The sequence below is a fragment of the Motacilla alba genome, chromosome 5, assembly GCF_015832195.1.
Source record: "Motacilla alba alba isolate MOTALB_02 chromosome 5, Motacilla_alba_V1.0_pri, whole genome shotgun sequence".
Lineage (NCBI taxonomy): Eukaryota > Metazoa > Chordata > Aves > Passeriformes > Motacillidae > Motacilla > Motacilla alba.
In genome coordinates this window covers 61,239,708-61,261,139 of record NC_052020.1, presented here as the reverse complement: position 1 = coordinate 61,261,139, position 21,432 = coordinate 61,239,708, and the positions used below count along the sequence as shown (strand labels likewise).

Genomic DNA, 21,432 nt, shown 5'->3' with positions numbered 1-21,432 from the left:
AAAAGGGCTTTGGATGCTCAAGGAGCTCTTGTTCCTGCAGGTGTTAACCTTGAAAGGGTTTGAGTGGTGCCATGGCTGCATCCCAGAGCTTAAAATTCCCATCTGGAGCCAATGCAGAGGCACTGGGATGATGTGAGGGATGGAGCAGCTCTGCTGTGGGAGAGCAGGAAGAGCTGGGAATGTTCAGCCTGGAGAGGAGAAGCTTTGAGTGACCTCAGTGTGGCCTGGAGGGGCTCCGGGAGAGCTGCAGAGGGATTTGGGACAGGAGCCAGGGAATGGCTCCCAGTGCCAGAGGGCAGGGATGGGTGGGAGATTGGGAATTGGGAATTCCTGGCTGGGCTGGGATTGCCAGAGCAGCTGGGGCTGCCCCTGGATCCCTGGCAGTGCCCAGGGCCAGGCTGGACACTGGGACACCCTGGGACAGTGGGAGGTGTCCCTGCCATGGAGCTGGATGGGATTTAGTGTCCTTCCAGCACAAACAATTCCATAATTCTATCCTATTCCAGTCCATTCCATATTTTATACAAGAAGCTGTCTGCCTAGGGGATTTTCTAGGAAATAAGTCAGGAAAAGCAGCCAGGCCGTGCAGAGGGCCACGGTTTGTGCTGTCCGTTGAGGCAAACTTGGGAACAGAAGATATTCTACAGTTGAGGGATTCCTTCTGGATTTGGGAAACATGGACAATCATTGCCACACCTGTTCCAGACCCTCCCAGATTTCCCAGACCCCTCTCAGTTCCTCTTCTGCAGCCCTAACTTTGCAAAATCTCTTTGAATCCCCCCCGCGTCCCTTTCCCCCTCTCCGTGCAGATGCCAAAGGCAGAAAATCCCTGGAGCAGGAGCCCAGACAGGATTCCAGAGCATGGGGCCGGTGCTGGAGTCATTAGGGTGCCTGATTAGCACCTCATTAGCAGTGTAATTAGCAGTGCCCGATCCTCAGCACGCGATGGATGCCGGGCGCTGATTGCAGGAGAGAAAAAAAAAGGGGGAAAAAATGATAATAAAATTCCAAGGGATTCTCACCTTTCCATGGCTGCTGTTCCTTAATATCCCTCAATTCAGGTATGGCAGGATTGGAGCTTTTGGCATTTTCAGGGCATTCCATAGAATTCCAGCCTGGTTTGGGTTCAAAAGGATCTTGAATCCCATCCCATCCCATCCCATCCCATCCCATCCCATCCCATCCCATCCCATCCCATCCCTGAAATCCCACCTTCCACTGTCCCAAGCCCTGTCCAGCCTGGCCTGGGACACTTCCAGAGATCCAGGGGCAAATCCTAAGCCATGAAGCCCCTCTCCAAGCATTTTTTCCTGGCTGGATTTTTGGCGACCACTAAAAATCCTCCCCACTCAGGAAATATTCCCTACAAACTCACATTCCCTAGGAAGCAGGAAAAAAAAAATCCCTTATCCAGTGCCTCATTCCCAAAAAAAACCACCCCGCCTCCAAATTGTTCTTGTGATCCCAACTGCCCTTCAAGCCCCTTGGAAATGGGACACGCATGCCAAGATTTGTTGAAATGAAAGGCCTGAGATCCTGCAAAAATCGATTCCCAGGAGCTTCTGTAATCCTCGTTCCCTGAGGAATTAGGCTGGAAATGTCAAGGATTACTGAACACAGCGAAAGTACAAATTTTTGCTGCATCCCGAAGAAACTGGGATTTAGATCCCTCCTCCAAATGTCATTTTACAGCTATTTTTTATTAATTTTCACCGCATAATTAAGCAATGAGAGAGAAGCATTGTGTTGTGGTGGGATTAGAGGGAATAATGGGGATTAGGAAAGGCCTGGAGCCACTCCAGTAATACTTTAATCCTTGCAAATACACCCCTGGCCTCCTGGCAGCAAAAAAAAATAAAAATAAAAAAAATAAATTAAGCAATGTGCCAAGAAAACCTCCAACAGGAATAAAAAACATTCCCTAAGGAGACAAATCTGACAGTCCTGGCAGTGCAGCACCCAGAGAGCAGGAGTATTTTAACTCCACAAAAATAACCAATGGATTAGGAGCAGGAATTGATTCATCCATGCGTTTTTCAGGCCAGGCTCGATCCCAGCTCATTTTATCCCAAATTGGTCCTGGTTCTGCGCATAAAGTTTCCAAAGATCTGTTAAAATCTATCCCAAAGACAGATTGGATAATTCTAGTTTGGCTTGGAATTTTTTTAGGAAAGCAAGGCCAAAATAAAATGTTTTTTTCTGAGATGTTTGTGTGACCCAACTTCCACAAATCTTTATGGAACTGGGTGGGGTGGGAACAGAGAGGTTCAAGTCCTGGGGTGTAAATCCAATTTATTTGTTATAATTCCAAGGGATGGGAAAAAAATTATTTGTTATAATTGGACGGGGCTTGGAGCAACCTGGGACAGTGGAAGGCGTCCCCCAAACTGAGCTTTAAGGTCTTTTCCAACCCAAACCCTCAGGGATTCTGTGATTCCAGCAGAAATGTGGATAACACAGGCTGTGCTCATATCCATGGGACGTGCCCGGGGGGTCTCTTCCAGGTCCAGTGTGGAGCCAAAACCCAATTTCCATGAGGGAAGGAGGAGCAGATCAATGGGATGAGGAAAGTTCTCCACCCCTGAATATCCCAGGGATGATGGGATAATGGCCTGTGGAATGACTTCAGGCTGTGAGATCCAATGGGACAATGGGATATTTCAGGCTGAAAAACAGGAGATGGAAAAATTCCTCTTTTTTAAGGTGTAAATTCCAGCTGTGGAGAGCAAGACTCATCTGGGAACTCTGAGTTTTCCCTCAGGAATCCATTTGGATATGTGGTCACACTGACAGGTGCTTTCCCATCTTTCCTTGTTTCCAGTTTTCCCTGCCTTTTTTCATCACAGAAAAGGCCTCCATGATTTTCCACAGGATACCACCAATCCAATCAGCAAAATAATGGGGGCATTTTCCATGGTGGGAAATCATGGAGGCCGTTTCCGTGGTGGAAAAGGGCAGGGAAAACAGGAAACAAGGGAACACAGGAAAACAGCACAAGGAACAAAGTGTGTTTTCCTTTCCATGGTCTCATTTCACCCACAGGAAAAGTCCTGAAGGGTTCTGGGAGGGTTTGTCCCCACACAGACCAACAGGGACAGCGGCATCTGGGCTGTGCCAGCACTGGGGTGGCAGCAGGGCTGGTGATTGTCCCCTGAGGTGGCACTGCTGGGGCACCTCCCGTGCTGGGGGCAGATTTGGGATCCCCAGGTACAGGACACAGAGGGGCTGGAGCATGTCTAAGGAGCTGGGAAGGGGCTGGAGCCCCAGGAGAGGCTGAGGGAGCTGGGAAGGGGCTGGAGAATTCCTGAGGGAGCTGGGGAGGGGCTGGAGAATTCCTGAGGGAGCTGGGAAGGGGCTGGAGAGTTCCTGAGGGAGCTGGGAAGGGGTTGGAGAATTCCTGAGGGAGCTGGGGAGGGGCTGGAGAATTCCTGAGGGAGCTGGGACGGGGCTCAGCCTGGAGCAAAGGAGGCTCAGGGGGGCCCTTGTGGCTCTGCACAGCTCCTGCCAGGAGGGGACAGCCGGGGGGGTCGGGCTCTGCTCCAGGGAACAGGGACATGAGCAGAGGGAACGGCCCCAGGCTGGGCCAGGGAAGTTTAATTTGGCTGTTATGGAAAATTTCCTCATGGACAGGCAGTGGAACCCCAGGGCAGGGGTGGAGTCCCCATCCCTGGAGGGATTTAAAGCCATGTGGATGTGGCGCTTGGGGACATGGGGCAGGGGTGGCCTTGGCAGCGCCGGGGAATGGTTGGATTTGATGATCCAGAGGGCTTTTCCAACATAAACAATTCCATGATTCGAGGGTTTAGTCCCAGTAGAAGAGGTGGACAAGACCAGGAATATCCAGGCCACTCCTGCAGCAGAGAATGGATGTCAACCCTAAAAGTCCTGACGGGCACCCTCCATCCAGGAGCACATATCCAACCGCCAGGAGAAACTTGGGATCATCATGCTGTGATCCAGGTTGGACCTGGGGGTGCTGTGAGAGCTCCGTGTGCCCATCCCTCCATTCCCACATGGCACAGCAGGAATTCTGGGGATCATCCTGCTCTGGCAGGGCACACACATCTTCATTTTTGGTCACTTCCCAGGGATTAAATGGGAATTATGGAAAGCCAAAGAAATGGATTTCGACCCTCAACTGTCCATGAAGCTGGAAAAACTCTGCTGGGAGCAGTCAAGGGAAGGACTGTCCCCAACAGGGAAGAGGGTGGCCCAGCCTCTTCCTGCTCCAGTGAAGACCTGTCCGTACTTAACAAGAAGTGGAGGGATAGGGAAGCACATTCCCACATTTTCACACCTCCCAGCAAGGCAGGGACACATGGAACGAGGAATATCCCCCACCAAACCCCATCCCTCCCCTTCATCCCGGTGGATCCGGGAGCAGAAAAAACTGGAAGAGACAGAAAATACTGCTGGCAATGGAAAAGGTACCCAAAAACTCAGAGTGGTTTCTTTTTTCTTTATAAAATGTACACAAAGAACATGGAACCCTTGAGGTAAAAGTGAGAGCAGTTTGGAACTCAACCAGATACAGACCAAACAGTGACCCAAAATCAATCTACAGCGGGGGCGTAGGAAAATAAGAGAGCAAGTTTGGGTTCTGTACAACAGCGGAGATCGTTAAAACGTCCTCGTTATCTATTTACATTAAATACATCCAATTACAGGTATTTATAGGGTATTTACACACACAAATACCACGTTTGTCCCCTTTGCGGCTGGAGTGTGCAGCAGGTCCGAGCGTTCCTGAGAAGGTGCTGAGGCTCTTCGTCCTTACTCTCAAGAATTTGTGTTTCTCCAATCCCTTCTGTGGTCGTATCCATCCAAAAATTCCTCAGGCGTGGTTGTTGCAGTGATCCCGGTTTTTCCCTCCCATCTGTGGGAGGTGAAAGTTGCCTGCACAAATCCTGGATCCCGAGGGATCGGCGGGAATGTTTCTCCAGTTCTAGCCGTGACCTTGGCGGTGAGCAAAGCTCAAGATTCACTCATCCAAGCACTCAGCATTCCAGTCTCCTTCTCAATGGGGAAAAAACATCTTACAGAGACTGGAAAAGGAAGGAAATCAGTTGTAAATCACAGGTCCCCTAAGGTGACATCCAACCGGAACGTGTCACAGAGGAACCAGGCAGGAGAGGCACAGATCCATCCATCCCATCCATCCAGACCCATCCAGAGGGAGCACAAATGGTCCTATTCCGGTGTCAGTTTCTTATCAGGAATCTGAGATGGATTTTATCATTGTCAGGTGTTGCTCAGGGCAGCAGGGAATTCCCGTTCCTGGAGGGATTTCAGAGCCCTGCGGATGTGACACTTGGGGACATGGATCAGTGGTGGCCTTGGCTGTGCTGGGGCATGGTTGGACTCGATGTTCTTGGAGCTAATTCCCAACCTAAATGATTCCATGATTCCATTATGGGGCTCCCAGTGGGAAATGACTTCTGGATCATGGCTGAACTGGGATGTCTTGGGGAATTTGAGGAGGGGTGCTCAGGGAAGAGGGAATTTCTCCTCACACCTACGGAGTTCATCGAGCTCTCTGGTGACTCCCTCAGTCTGTTCTCACTTGAGTTTTAATGACACACAAAATATCCAAGGCTGGGCTGGACGGGCTTGGAGAAACCGGAATAATGGAAAGGTCCCTGCCCATGGAAGGGTGGGACTGGATGGGATTTAAGGTCCCTTCCAACCCAAACCATCGTGGGATTCTGGGATGTGTTGAATACAAGCTCCCCAATCTGACAGATCCAAAGGAAAATGAAATATTTTAACAGGGAAGAGCAGGATGTACAATCCCAATTTCCCCGTGCTTGGGTTAATGATCATTCCTATCTTTTATCATCCAGAGCACAGTTCCCTGCCTACACCAACATTCCCATGGGATCTGCAGGTGACAGAGTCGGGTTTAGGAAAAGATGGCAGAAAACTTCTGCACACAACGTAAATCCCAAGAATGTGGGATTGCAGGAGCTGCAGGTCCCTAAATTCCTTTGCACAAGGGATAATCCAACGGTTTCATTCCCTCTGTGCTGACTGACACTGGAATTGTGGTGCAGCAGGTAAAAAGGGGAGAACATTCCTGCAGTGCGGCCTAATTTCCATAAAAATGTAAAAAAATAATTTGAAATGTAAAAATAACCTTTTTTTATAGCTTTTGATAGTTTTATGGTAAAACCCAAGAATTATTCCAGATGGCTCCCAATCTCTTTATTAGCATGGGAGAGGCAGGGAGTGCTTGTGACTCCAAACTGGAGCCTTTTTTTTTTTTTATGGAAATGCTCCAAAGAGCCATTTTCCTGACAGATCACATACTCTGGGGGAAGAAGAGAGTTTCAATTACCCTTCAATATATGAAATAAACATTCCCAGCAGGTAAACTCTCCCAAAATAAAACCAGGAAAGCCTCTTCCACTCAGCATAGATAAAAAATCAGATCCTTCTGCCTGAACTGCTCCCTACAAAGGGAATTCAGTGCCCTGTCTAGGCAGGAAAAGAGAAAATTAACAAGAAGCTGAAGATTGATTTTGTTTTAAAATTTAGGGATCCCAATTGCCCCAAAACTGACTATTCCATCTCCATGGTGGATGCAGCAGGAATCCCAGTGCTGGATGTCAAGGAAAGCTCTAGGGTCGGTGGAGGCTGGGGCTTGCAGAGGCTGGAAGATGCAGCTCCATCACTTCAGGAGGAACCAGCAGTTCCTGTCCCAAATTAAAAGGAAATTTCACTTTCCCAGGCATTTCTGGCCTTCAAATCCCGATTGTGCATCCATGGTGTCATTGGAATGGGTTTACTCTCTCCTAATCCATGTTTTTATCCCTCCTTGTGTCCCATCCAGGGTACAGGCCAGGCTGGAGAAGGGGTGGGTTGGTAGCACAGTGAGATCCGAGTGTTTCATGATTTTACATGGGATTCAGGGTGTCCAGAGAAGCTGCCCCTGGATCCCTGGAAGTTTCCAAGGCCAGGCTGGACACTGGGGCTTGGAGCAGCCTGGGACAGTGGGAGGTGTCCCTGCCCATCCAGGGGTGGCACTGGGGGCGATTTAAGGTCCCTTTCACCCAAACATTCCACGATTCCATGGTTTCACATTCAGTGTGCTTTGTGAAAGAAAAAGGGAAGTTCTCCAGTGCCATCCTTATGCTCCCAGATCAGCCTGAGAAAGAAGTGAAAAAACCTGGAAAACTTGTCCTGTGCTCCACCCTCCTCTGCTTTGGGAACAGCCAGATAACTCCTGCAGCCATCCCACCAAGCCCAGCCACTTCTCCCAGCATCCCAGGACTTCCGTTGCTGCACAATTCAATATTTGACGTCCAGTTTAAAAATCCATCCAGGAATTTCAAGGCTGGATACCCCAGAACTAAATCAGAGGGGTTTCCAATTCCAGGGAACTGCCAGTTCCAACTGCCTTTGATGGCTGATCCATCGTTTTCACATCCATTTTCAGTCCAAAATATAACATAAAATACAAAACCAAGAGTAGGAAATTCACATCTCAATTTGTTCTTCTTATTCATGGCCTGGAGTAAAATCCCATTTCCTTTTCAGTGCTTTATTTTGGGAATGGAAAAGAAGATAGAACTACTCCTACAATCAACATTTGGAATAGAAATCCTGCTTTTCTTAGCACCTCCTGCGCCACGCAGTAAAACAGGAACAGGCATGGGAATACATTTCCTTTCCCACAAAAACCTGGGATTTTCAGGACACGCAGATTATTCTGCCCTGAAAAAAGGGCATCTGTGGTCTTTGTCAATCGAAATTCTTTATCTAAGATTCCATGGGAGCAAGGAAAAGGGGAATCCAAATGGAAAGGGGAAAGATGGACTTCAGCCTGCAGTTTTTGTTTGGGATCTAAACAACGGAGCAGGATCTCCTGTTCCTTATCACCCAACTCCTTTATCAAAGAGGAATCACAGGGCACTTCCCAAATCCTAACTTCCCACAGAGTTCCCATCATGCCACCACCACCAGCCCAGCAGCCAGAGCTCTGCCCAGGAAGTTCATCTCCAACGGGCATCTAAGGTTCAGTTTGGATTTTTGAGGGAAATTCGAGGGAAAAGCAGGGAAGCATTTTAAAGGCAACAGAATGCTTCCTGTTTTCCTTTCCCTCCTGCTCTGTGGAAGGTGTTCCTGCCCGACGGATTGGAGTGGGATGAGATTTAAGGTCACTTCCAACCAAAACCTTCTGGGATTCTGTGGAAACGACTGACAGTCACTCTGGCTCCCAGCAGATCCAGCCCTTCCAAAGAGAGTCCTGCCAAAATCACCCATGGAGAAGCCTCTTGGATCACCCCTCAGGAGACATCCACGGCAAGATGCACGGCAAGGTTTGGATCCTGAGTTCCAAGACATGCCAACCTCCAAAAAAAATCTGCCTCGGGGTCTCACCATGCTTGACCTGCTCCCCCATCCATCCACAACTGAAACCCAGAGCTCCCAGTGGGAAATTCAGTGATTTGTATTTTTTAAGGGTGTCAAACCCCACAGTTCATCCAGACTCAGAGGTCCCGCTTTCTCCCAAATCCCATGGTCCATCCAGATTTGGAGCTTTCGCTTTCTTCCAAACCCTGTGGTCCATCCAGACTCAGAGTTCCCACCACTTTCCAGACCCTGCAGTTCATCAGATTCTGCATTCCCATTGTCGTCTAAACCTCACAGACCATCCAGGCTTGGAGTTCCCAATTCCTTACAAACCCCACAGACCATCCAGACTTGGAGATCCCACTTTCTTCCAAATCCCCCAGTCCATCAGACTCAGAGTTCCCACTTTCTTCCAAATCCCCCAGTTCATCAGACTCAGAATTTCCACTGTCTTCCAAACCACAGAGTCCATTCCAATTTGGAGCTTCCACAGTCTTCCAAACCCAACAGGCCACCAGGCTCAGAGTTTCCACCATATTCCAAATCCCATGGTCTGTCAGACTCAGAGCCACTGTTTCCCAAACCCCATGGTCCATCCACACTCAGAATTCCCATTGTTCTCCGAACCCCATGGTCCATCCAGAGTTGGGGTTCCCACCGTCTTCCAAACCCCACGGTCCATCCAGACTTGGGGTTCCCACCGTCTTCCAAACCCCACGGTCCATCCAGACTTGGGGTTCCCACCGTCTTTCAAACCCCACGGTCCATCCATACTTGGGGTTCCCGCTTTCTTCCAAACAGAGCAAGGTGCTGATAACCCCAAGGTTGTGGGCTCGATCCCCACAGGGACCGTTCAGTTCAGATTTGGACTTGATGATCCTTGCAGCTCCCTTCCAGCCCAGAATATTCCGTGATTCCAGGGATGAGCTTGAGGGTCCCTTCCAACCCAAACCATCCTGGGATTCTCTGAAAATGCCCTGACTTGGAGCTCCCACCATTTTCCAAGCACAGGAACTTAAAGACACCAAAAATGCCTAAAAACCAGGGAGCCACGAGCGTCCTGGGAACGCTCCAGCCCCCGAGTGCCACCAGTATGGACCAGTGGAACTCCAGCGGACACCAGCTGACCAAGGGAAGCCCTGCCAGCGTCCCAACAAACACACGCACCACGGGGCTGCCTTACCTGGAAAGAGGCTTTATTGAACAGAGCTGGAAAATTATCTCTTCAGTGGAATTACTGAATTTGCACAAACATTTCTCTACAGAATAAAAAAAATCAAGCCTTGTCATTGTTTTACTGCATCTCGTTGTGCTTTTTATACTCATATTTGCAATTATTATACTCATCTTTTGTTTGTTTTCACGTTTGTACTCCAATTGTTTGCATATCAGGTTTTGCTTTTAATCCTAGGGTGTCGAGAGAACACAGAATAATAATAATAATTATTATAATTATAATAATAATAATACTCTTCTTTAGACAAAAGTCCTTTTTTTTTTTTTTTAAATGAAGTTAAAAGCTGAGCTAATTTAAGGAAAAAGGTCTTCAAATTTCATAACCAACTGGAAGGGAACTTTACAATGCAGTGGAAAACCGGCACGTGTTCGGGTAGCTCGAACCCATTTTGTACAGCTTTTATTTTTTTTTTCCTTGTAAAAGTGGATTATTTTTATTTTTTTTAACTTTTTTGTTTGTTTGTTTTTTGAATTTCGCTACAATAACAAAATAATCTTTCGCCCTCTGCACCGAGTCTGGCTCCGGGGCAGAGGCAGAGCCCCCTCGGAGCGTCCGGAGCTCCAGATGTCGGGAGCCATCCCAACGGAGGGGGAGAGTAAGAAAATCATCCTGTGTTTCACCACCTTCTGCACCAAGTGTGTGTCTGAACCACCTTTGTTCCTCTGGTTGACCCACTGGAGAACCTGAAACGACGACGACAACGACAACGAAAAGTGCTGCTCCCATCGGCAGCACCAGCGGGAGCTGTTTCGAATGGATAAGAAGCTGAAAGGCCATGGCTGTCTGGACACGGATCTCATCCCAAAGGCTTTCCACAGCAGCTTGGGTCCATCCATCCTTCTCCAGAAGCGGCTCCATCTCCTTGCCTGCACACCCAGGCTCCAGAGTTCGTTTAGAAAAGGCTTTGCACAACCCACGTTTTCAGCGGTGCAAAGCTTCCGCGTTGAAATCATCGTTATTACATTTATTATAATTTTTTAATTTTATTTTTATATATATATATTTATATATATATATATATATATATATTTTGTTCGTTTTTTTGTTTTTGTTTTATTTTTTTCTGAAATCAGGCTTGTTTCATTGAAGGCACTTGGTTTCCATGGCAATTTATAAAAGACGGTGGTTTGGTTTCTTCACTTCCGTAGAGCTGATGACTCCGGTGGGGAGGGGAGAGGGATCTTCCAGCGGCCGCGAGCAAACTCCCAGTGAAGCCTGTGACAAATGTAAGCCCAGGTGGCACATCCTGGGTGGGAATGCATGCAAAAGGAGACAGCACACAGTCACCAAGCAGAGCCGTGAGGAATGAAACGGGAACGTCTGCAAACAGCTCCGATTCCGGGTTATCCTCGAGGGGAGGTGACAGCCGAAGTAGAAAGGGCCGACATTTGTTTAACTCTACGCTAAAAACCTTCGGGAAGGGAAAATGAACGCCAGCTCTTCACGTACCCTGTTTACAGTGAGGTGTTTCTCTCTCTCTGTGTGTTTGTATTTCCTCTCTCTCTCTCTCTCTCTCCTTCCTCTTTTTTTTTTTTTTTTTGGCAGGCCATTCGGTTTCCATGGTAACAAGCAAACGATTCATTTGAAACAAAACCAGCCATGACTTTGTGCTTTGACAAGGGTTTCTAGAGCTCTTTGCCGAGAGTTCAACCAGATGATGCTGAATTCATCAGTGACCACAAAAGCACCTGAAGGTCTCTTCCTTACTTAGGCCAGATCTCGGTCTCAAGCTTGGTTCTTAGTGAGTTCCACTCCCGTGATGCCTTTTCAAGTCCCCAGTGCTTTCTTAATCCGCTTTTTTTTTTTTTTTAATTTTTAAATTATTTATTTACGTATTTATTTAACTTTCGAGTCAGTCAGTGGAGGAATCTTTGGTAGTTTGTTTGGAAATGTCCATTTTACAAAGACTCTTTCTTCATGCCAGTGCCTGGTGAATCTTTTGTAGCCTCTGCCAGGGTAAGGTCACCTCTGATGACTTAAGACAGACATGAGGATGAGGAGTGGGAGAAGTCGTATATGTGCTAATGGCCCAACAGCCCCTGATCGTAGATCTACAAAAAGGGGAGAAAAATAGGATTAAAGAGGTGCCCAGACCCCCTCAGCATTGCTGCAGTGTTCCAAAGCCACCTCCCACCACGAGGGGACAAGGACAACCCTCACCAAAGGGACAGAGCAGGAACTGGGATGAGAATCCACCTGGCTGTGTAGTTACCTCTGTTTTAACGCACACACAGGGTGGAGGGGTGAGGCAGAGCCCTCAGGGAATCACAGCAGAGATTTCCATGGATTCCACTTTTTTTGGGCCCCCTGAGCATTGCTTTGATGTTGTTTTATCTGCTTGAGTGTCTCAAATCCAGCCCAACGTCATCCACCACTCTCACCTCTGCCTCACACCCACCCAGCATCTGAGCAAAGCACTCCCTAGGACAACATCCCGCTTTCAACCTTCCAACTGAACCAAAGCAGGGATTGTTCTGCTGGAAAAGACCCATTTGGGAAGGAGAAAGACAGGAAGGAATTCTGGCCAACTTACTGTTGGCCGGTTGGTCTGATTTCATACACTCTCCTTCCACAATGGACACATCGTCAATAGCAATGTCCCCTTCGATTCCAGGGCCACGGATCCCTTCAAAGATGAGCTGGGATAAAGAAGATCAGAGGGTGGTAAATAAAAAACATCCAGCGGAGCAGAGGGGGATAAATAAAAATGTCCAGAAGGTCAGATCTTAAAATCGAAACCAGCGCGGAAAGAATGGAGCTTTTTAAAATTAAGACATGCAAGTATCTAATTTCAGATTGCAGAAGTAAATTCCATGCTAGGATCTGTTTTTCCCAACGTGTGTGTCCTCATCAGGTTTGGAAGCTTTGATTCCATCTAGGAGTGGTTTTTCAGAGGAATTGGGGTGAGTTTTGTCACAGTGAGGGATGCAGTAGAGATTTTATTGCAATTTAAGATGAACTTCAACCTCTGCTGAGTGGATGACTGGGATTTTAAAGTCCTGTTGGTGCTTTTCTCTCCAATATTCCTTGTCTGAAACCAAACTGCTGGAAGAGGAAATCGTGCCTGGATCTTGAGAGGAAAACGTCTCCTCCCCCAAAATCCAGCCCCTGCTCCTTGGCAGCAGGAACAACACCAATCAGTGGAGTTGAAAGCCCAATTTTTCCTGACAATGGAAAACAATTTCCAGCCTAAAGGGCTCTGTCCAAACACAACAGGCAGCATTTAATTAAAAGCTGCATTTGGCAGTGATTTCGGTGGCCCTCAGAGAGGGGTTGCTCCACACTCAGAATAAATCACAGCCCAGGAGCTGGCAGGGCACAGAGCAGAGCCCAGCCCGCAGCTCCCAGGGACGGGCAGGAGGTGCCAATTGAGCAGGGGATGGGCAGGAGGTGCCAATTTCCCTATCAGTATCCCAAAAAAAAAAAAACCAACCAAAAAACCCATGATGCTTTTGGACAGCTGTTGTTAAAAATACTGCATCAAACCTGAGAATGGGGGGTACAGGAAAGGTCACTCTGCTCTTAATGGAATGGAATTGTGATCCTAAAAAGACAATCATGAGTGTTTTGGGGGGATTCAGCTTCTGCCTCATCCCTGGAAGTGTCCAAGGCCAGGTTGGACAGGGCTGGGACATGCCTGGGATATGGAAGGTGTCCATGCCCATGGCAGGGATGGAATGAGTTGATTTTTAATCCCTTCCATCCCAAACCAGGGGTTCTCTGATTTTTCCACAGAATCTCAGGCAGATTTTCACCCTCCCCCGCGTGCCCCCCTCACCCTTCTCCCTTTCCCTGCTGGGCACCTGGGGTGTCCCAGGACAATCCCACCAGGTGGGGGGTGCAGGAGGGGTTTCAGGGTGTCATTAACACCCCAAAAGTGGGGAGCTGAGAGGTTTCAGTTTGGTGCACATCGACCTGAAAAAGGGGCTAAAAGGCTGCTGGAGACTGGGCCGACTGGGACAAACTGGGACAAACTGGGACAAACTGGTCTCCTGATATCCCCCCTGTCAGGGTCACCTCCAGCGTGAAAACTGGGAATATTCCCTTTTGGATGGGGGAGTGAAAGCGCTGAGAGCGTTCAAACACGGAGATAAATCCCAAAGTAGCTCCACAAGACTTTTGTGATGTGGGATTGGGAATCCTGCAGGGCCAAGGGCTGCAAACCTGGATGTTCCCAGCCCATCCTGCTGATGCTGGAATTCTTTGGATACAAAGTGACCAAGTCTGGGTGGGCTGAGCCCCACAACGAGGAGGGGCCAGGACCTGCTGATGCCAACACTGTGTGATAAATCCTGGAATTTTTATTCCAGGATACTGCAATATTTAGATCCTAAATTAGCAATAAATCCAATCCAAATCATCCATACCATCAGCATGTCCTGCTGCTCAAACTTGAATTAAAATTGGCATTTTCTGGATGACAGAACCAACGTGTCCCTCTCTTTTTGGGGTTCTCTATTTTTGGGGTGTTCAATCTTTAAAAATATTGAATATCTGAGCTGGATTTATGCACTCTTTTGAGATTTAAAGCACTGCAGCCCTCCAGATCCTCATGACAAAAGCTTTGTTCTATATCACAGGGACTGACAAGGTATAAAATCTTTTACCCCTATAAATTACCCTATAAAAAGTTTTAATTTCCATGTCACTGCAGTGTTTTACTGCGAAGATTCACTTCAATTCCCTCTCCTTAAATTTAACTTGGAGCTTTATATTCCTTCCTACTTACGCTCCTAAATGGAAAATAAAATTTGCTGTGATGCAAGAGATGCTAAAAAAAAGATAATTTAAGGCTCCAAGAGCTCTGACATTTATTTGTTATATTTGGTCAGAGCTTTACATTTATTTTATGCTGAAACCTTTAAACACAACAATGTAAAAGGTGAAAAGCAGCCAAGGAGAGAAGCTTCCCTCTGGAATCTCCCTCCTCCACTCCTCTGGATTGCTGCTGCCAAATCCTTAGCATTTCCCTGCCCAAGAGTCTGAGTCTTCCCTGATTTTCTAAAGCCCTTCCCAGGTCTCCAAAACCCCCTCAAATTCAACTCTTCCTTCCCTTTCCCAGGGCATTTATTATGTTCAGGTATTAAATCACTTCTCTCTCCTTCACTCTTCAGAATTCTGGGATTTATCCCGACTTCACCAATGAAAAACTCGACCATTCTGATTTTCTGTGCCTGGCCTGGGCTCCGAGTGCTCCTGAGCTCTGCAATTCCTCTTCTCCCCATTCCTGATGCTTTGTTCCCATCAAACCTCCCAGACTCCCTGCCTGGAACACCTCCCACTGTCCCAGGGTGTCCCAGTGTCCAGCCTGGCCTGGGGCACTGCCAGGGATCCAGGGGCAGCCCCAGCTGCTCTGGCAATCCCAGCCCAGCCAGGAATTCCCAGTTCCCAATCTCCCACCCATCCCTGCCCTCTGGCACTGGCAGCCATTCCCTGGCTCCTGTCCCTCCAGGCCTTGTCCCCAGTCCCTCTGCAGCTCTCCTGGAGCCCTTTCAGGCCCTGCCAGGGGCTCTGAGCTCTGCCTGGAGCCTTCTCCTCTCCAGGGGAACATTCCCAGCTCTCTCATGTCCCACTGTACTTCACATCTCCCTCTCCCTCAATTTTCCCTATAATTCCCATCCTTGGAATTGCTCTGCAATCCCACCGACCAAACCATTTCTCTCCTGCCAACGCCTCTCATGCGTGGAAATAAAAACAAAGGGTCAGGATCAGGAATTCCCTGAAAATGAAGGAAGAGGGACCTAAGGGAAATTTTTAGAAGAGCGGTTTGGATTTGCACTGGAGGAATCTTCCAAGGCCAGGCTGGACACTGGGGCTTGGGGCACCCTGGGATAGTGGGAGGTGTGGAATAGGATAGGGGTGGAATGGGATGGGATTGAGTGAGATGGCATTTAATGGGATGGGATTGAATGGGATGGGATGGGATGGGATGGGATGGGATGGGATGGGATGGGATGGGATGGGATGGGATGGGATGGGGTGGGATTGAATGGAACAGGATTGAGTGAGATGGCATTTAGTGGGATGGGATGGGATTGAATGGAATGGGATTGAATGGAATGGGATGGGATGGGATTGAATGGAATGGGATTGAGTGAGATGGGATTGAATGGAATGGGATTGAGTGAGATGGCATTTAATGAGATGGGATTGAATGGAATGGGATTGAATGAGATGGGATTGAATGGAATGGGATTGAATGGGATGGGATTGAATGGAATGGGATTGAGTGAGATGGCATTTAATGAGATGGGATTGAATGAGATGGGATTGAATGGAATGGGATTGAGTGAGATGGCATTTAATGAGATGGGATTGAATGAGATGGGATTGAATGGAATGGGATTGAATGGGATGGGATTGAGTGAGATGGCATTGAATGGGATGGGATGGGATTGAATGGGATGGGATGGGATTGAATGGAATGGGATTGAGTGAGATGGCATTTAATGGGATGGGATGGGATGGAATGGGATTGAATGAGATGGGATTGAATGGAATGGGATTGAGTGAGATGGCATTTAATGGGATGGGATTGAATGGAATGGGATTGAGTGAGATGGCATTTAATGGGATGGGATTGAATGGAATGGGATTGAGTGAGATGGCATTTAATGGGATGGGATTGAATGAAATGGAATTGAGTGAGATGGCATTTAATGGGATGGGATGGGATGGGATTGAGTGAGTTGGCATTTAATGGGATGGGATTGAATGGGATGGGATTGAATGGAATGGGATTGAATGGGATTGAATGGGATGGGATTGAATGGAATGGGATTGAGCGAGATGGCATTTAATGGGATGGGATTCAAGGTCACTTCAAACCCAAACGAGCCTGTGACTTTTTCCCAAAAATACATTTTCTCCCCTAGGAGAGCTGGCAGTGGCAGAGAGGGCTCAGAGCAGAGCCCTGCACTCGGGGCACAGCTCGTGACTCCCACATTCCCTGAGGACATTGCCAGCCTCGCCCACAGCAGGACCTGCTGGCAGCAGCTGCTTTTTTGGGAGTGTTCCAGTTCCAAGCAGCTCCCAGTGTGCCTGGAACTGCCCCTAAAGGTCCATCAGCACCTCCCTGTCAATCCCAGCAGGAAATGTGAGAAAAACCTGTCACAACCCCCTGTGTGTCAAGCTCCCAGATCATCCCTTTCCCACAGAAAATCCACGTATTTCCAAAAACCTCTAACACAGGGGCCCTAAGTAATTTCTCCCAGCGAATAATTTTATATTCCACTTGTTAATCTGAAATCAAAACCTGCTGGAGTCACTCCCAGCATCTTTGGGAAGCTGGAAAGTGTTTTGAGTTCTAGCATTATTAAGCTCCGTGGTGCTCAGGGAAAGCAATTTCCTGTCCATGAGCAGCCTCCAGAGCTGGGAAATCCCCCAAAAAAGGCTCAGTATTCCCAGTCTCCCTCCCAACCCTGAATTCCCAGTTCCTGGAGGTGCCAGCCTTACCTGGAATGAGGTGGGGGGGTTGATGTTCACCCGGGCTTGGTTCCAGTGCTGTCCCTTATTCCCACTCGAGGACCACAGGGGGTTTTCTATGGCAGTCTGGCCTTTGAGCCGCAGGTAAACGTTCAAACTTCCTGGAAAACAGCAGGAGAACTGCAGTTGGGAAGGCTCTGCCTGGATGGCGCAGCACCCTCCTCACCTGTTTTCCACACATTTGAGGTGTGGAAGTTTCCTGCTGTAAATTCAAAACCTTTTGAATTCGGGAATGCTGGGAAGTGGTGATGGGAACCCCCAGCAGAGGGGAACCGAGCGCCCATCCTGCAGCTCAGGCAAGGCATGAGAATTCCAGGGAAAACAGGCAAAAATGAATTTTCTGTGGTTTAGAGCAAGAATTTGGCATTAGACCTCCTTATCCAGGGCAAAATCAGCAGTTTGGTTGTTTTGTGCTGAATTCTTGCTTGTTAAAACTGCCCGGCTTTCCTCTGCCCATTGCTGAACTCCTGGAGCTTCCCGGAACCTGGCAGATCCATCTCAGGGAGAGACCTGATGCCCTTGGGAATCTTCCTGGAGGACAACAACACCCTCTGAATTCAAGAAACCTCCAAAATCCCTCCCTGCAGAGGAAAACCCCCCCAGAGCTGCACCTTTGCCCACCTGCAAGTAACTGGTGCCAGCACAGACATTTTTGACACCAGGCTCACCTGCAGGCATGAACAGAACCAGATTCTCTTGGTGCACCAAAAAATAACAAATTTCACTTCCCTGGGTTCATGAATTCACAGGATTTGGGAATTAATGGTTTTGGTCCGATTGGCCACCGGGGTTGCCTGCAGGTGTGTGGGGCAGTGGGGCCTCTTTGCGCTCTGTAAATTCAGCGTATTTCTCTTAATCTTAGACTTTCAGACAGCCAAATTCCCACGGGAGCAGCGTTTTTTTGAGATGCCTGGCACAGCCGATCCCACAAATTCCAAGGAAAGCTCCCAGATCTGAGGCAGCTGCACCTGCTCTGGAACAGCTCTTATTTCCAGCAAAAGCCAAACTTGGAGCCTTGGAAAACATCAGGCTGGAGATTTCATGGAGGAAACATTCCCCTGCTGGCCTTTGTTTTTTTCACCAGGGTGAGAGAGTGGGACTGGAATGGGACTGGAATGGGCCTGGAATGGGCCTGTAATGGGATTGGAATGGGACTGGGATGTGACTGGAATGGGCCTGGAATGGGACTGGAATGGGCCTGGAATGGGACTGGAATGGGACTGGAATGGGCCTGGAATGGGATTGGAATGTGACTGGAATGGGCCTGGAATGTGACTGGAATGGGCCTGGAATGGGCCTGGAATGTGACTGAAATGGGCCTGGAATGGGACTGGAATGGGACTGGAATGGGATTGGAATGTGACTGGAATGGGATTGGAATGGGACTGGAATGTGACTGGAATGGGCCGGGAATGGGCCTGGAATGGGCCTGGAATGGGACTGGCTTGGGACTGGCATGGGACTGGAATGGGCCTGGAATGGGATTGGAATGGGCCTGGAATGGGCCTGGAATGTGACTGGAATGGGACTGGAATGTGACTGGAATGGGACTGGAATGGGATTGGAATGGGACTGGAATGGGCCTGGAATGGGCCTGGAATGGGACTGGAATGGGACTGGAATGGGCCTGGAATGGGACTGGAATGGGCCTGGAATGAGACTGGAATGGGATCATCCATCTTCCCTGAAGGAGCTGGGAAGGGAGAATGAGGAGCAGCTCCATGATCCCCCCTGGAATGCAGGGAATGGGCACAGAGGAAATGGGATCTGGAGAGGAAAGTCTGGCTCTGCCTCCACACAAAGCAGGGAAAAACCTGAACCAGAAAGGGATTGCAAAGGGATTCCTTTAGCCCAGCCAAGTGTTTGGAGCAGGGCTGGGAATGCTGCTCGGCCTCATCCCTCATACAAATATTTATATTTATTCTACATTTATTTATTTTTATTTTTATTTATTTTTATTTATTTATACTCATTTCTGTATTTATATGTGTACTGATTTTGGTTTGTTAATTTGAGATTTTTTAGTTAATGTATTAACGAGTAGTGTTAGTTAATTCCTAATTTACTTACTTTTGCTGTGAGTTAGGACTGGGAGAGAGGTAAAGTAGGTTTAAAACTTTAAAAAGGTATAAAGAAAAATTTATTAATAGTAATTAAAAGGAAGAGTAATAGGAAGTAGAATAAAACTTTTAGAATACTTTCTAACTTTTAGAATACAGAAACACTCTTTGACCCTTGATGTTTGAAATTTGTTCTTTGCAATACACCATTAAATAAACGACCAGAATATGACCAGATATTGCAATTTCAATATTTTCTCTCAGCATGGAGTGGCTGAATCCCTTCCTTCCAGTAAAAAACCCAGCACAGAGCCAGGAGAATTCCAACCTGGAGCTGCATCCACCTTCCTGCAGCACAGAGACAAAAAAAAAACAACCAACCTGAGTGCTCTTGTCTGCTCTGCTTAAAATCAGAGCTCTGCCTGGGGGCAGGGGGAGCTCGGACAAAGCAAGCACCAGAACTCTCTGGGAGGATGAGTTTGCCCTTGAAATAGAGATAAAAATACATCAAACCAGGTCACTTTGACATTGGAAAAACTCTTGGCACACTGGGAGCACCAAGAAACCCGCAAAGGACTTCCAAATATTGGATTTTTGTTGTTTGGGCTTTTATATTTTCCCACTTTTTTTTTTTTTTTCTCATGCCACAAAATTAAATGTGGGTGTTGGAAGAGCCAGGACTAAAAATAGACTGGCAGGTACCCTTTGAAAATCCATATTCCTGCAGTGTGTGAGCAAATTTTTCATGACTTTTCCACAAGAAACACATGAGGAATGCAGCTGCTGATCCCGAATCCATCAGGAATGCCTACAACACTCACGGATTCTCCTTGAAAATCCAAATTCCTGTGCCTTTACAGCAATTTTTCCATGTCTTTTCCATGGGAAATGCATGAGGAATGCTGCTGCTGCCTGCCTGATCCTGAATTTAGTCAGGAATGCTTAAAACACTCACACAGATATCCTTTGGAAATCCGCATTCCTGCAGTTTTTGAGCAAATTCTCTCCATGACTTTTCCACAGGAGACACCAAAGGAATGCAGCTGCTCCCTGCCTGATCCCGAACCCAGTCAGGAATGCCAAAATCACTCAAACTCACTCCTTGAAAATCTGTCTTCCTGCAGTCTGTGAGCAAATTCTCCATGGCTTTTCCACAAGAAATACATGAGGAATGCTGCTGCTGCCTGCCTGATACTGAACCCAGTCAGAAATGCTGAAAACATTCACAGGTATTCCTTGAAAATCCAAATACCTGTGGCTTTACAGCTATTTTTCCATGGCTTTTCCATAAGAAATACATGAGGAGTGCTGTTGATGCCTGCTTGATCCTGAATCCATCAGGAATGCCTAAAACACTCACAGGTATTCCTTGAAAATCCAAATACCTGTGGCTTTTGAGCAATTTCTCCATGACTTTTCCACAAGAAACACCAGAGGAATGCAGCTGCTCCCTGCCTGATCCTGCATTTAGTCAGGAATACCTAAAACACTCACAGATATCCTTTGAAAATCTACATTCCTGCAGTTTTGGAACAAATTTTCCATTACTTTTGCATGGGAAATACATGAGGAACGCTGCTGCTCCCTGCCTGATCCTTAACCCAGTCAGGAATGCCTAAAGCACTCTAAGATACTCCTTGAAAATCCACATTCCTGCAGTGTTTGAGCAAATTTTCCATGACTTTTCCACAGGAAACACCTGAGAAATGCAGCTGCTCCCAACCTGATCCTGATTCTACTCAGGAATGCCTAAAACATCCCATGAGAATCAGGAAAAACCCCTGCTAAAATCAACTTTTCCCTTGCCAGCCTCTAAAATTCCCATTCAGATCAATGGGATTCCCATGCAATTCCCTGCCCAAAACCTCACTCATGCAGGAAACGCTTCCCAGCTGTAAGAAGGAAATTCCTCCTTCCTACAAATCCCTGATTAGTGGAAAACAGAATGTTGCCACAACTTGGATGCCCTCAAGCACCTCCCTGAGCTATGCCAGGCTCTCAGAGGAGCTGGCACTCTTCCCATGCTTTTCCTTCAAGCAAGAGGAGTTTTTCCAGCTATTTTTCCCAAAGGAATTGGCTTTCTCTCACCTATGTGCTGTCCATACATGTGATAGTAGAAGCTGAAGCAATAGGCCGTGTTGGTGGCTCCGTAGGGATTTTTGGGAGCGACGCTGAAAACGGGACTGACGAGTCGGGCCTTCTCCCCCTCCAGCCTGGGCCGGGACGTCTCGATGTACATGTAAAAACCTGGGAAAATCCAAAGGGAAACCCTTAGGATGAGGCCCTCAACACCTT

The 21,432-nt window shown here is 47.7% G+C and overlaps 2 protein-coding genes across 3 annotated transcripts in view; one reads left to right on the top strand and one right to left on the bottom strand.

Annotated features, from left to right (window-relative positions):
• The first annotated feature begins 4,438 nt into the window (after positions 1-4,438).
• LOC119701334 lies at positions 4,439-9,364 on the top strand. Its single transcript, XM_038137891.1, has 2 exons — positions 4,439-9,091; positions 9,135-9,364. The coding sequence occupies exons 1-2, from the start codon at positions 8,310-8,312 to the stop codon at positions 9,334-9,336; spliced, it is 984 nt and encodes a 327-aa protein (XP_037993819.1). The 5' UTR covers positions 4,439-8,309; the 3' UTR covers positions 9,337-9,364.
• Positions 9,365-9,534: 170 nt separating this feature from the next.
• MDGA2 (MAM domain containing glycosylphosphatidylinositol anchor 2) overlaps positions 9,535-21,432 on the bottom strand; it is a 207,456-nt gene continuing 195,558 nt past the window's right edge. Inside the window, exons 14-17 of one of the 2 annotated variants that reach the window (XR_005257063.1) lie at positions 21,243-21,384; positions 17,048-17,178; positions 12,126-12,231; positions 9,535-11,643 (exon numbers count right to left, since the gene is read on the bottom strand). Coding sequence is in view for 1 of the 2 variants with exons in the window: in XM_038137890.1 (XP_037993818.1) it covers positions 11,555-11,643; positions 12,126-12,231; positions 17,048-17,178; positions 21,226-21,384 (485 nt within the window). In the remaining variant the exon portion in view is untranslated. Of the gene's footprint in view, positions 11,644-12,125; positions 12,232-17,047; positions 17,179-21,225; positions 21,385-21,432 lie in introns of both variants that reach the window. The other variant, XM_038137890.1, reaches the window with a different exon arrangement.

Coding starts and splice junctions, on each gene's coding strand:
- LOC119701334 (XM_038137891.1), top strand. CDS start 8,310: ATGCACGGCAAGGTTTGGATCCTGAGTTCCAAGACATGCCAACCTCCA. Junction 9,092..9,134: donor ACGGTCCATCCAGACTTGGG/GTTCCCACCGTC, acceptor TCCATACTTGGG/GTTCCCGCTTTCTTCCAAAC.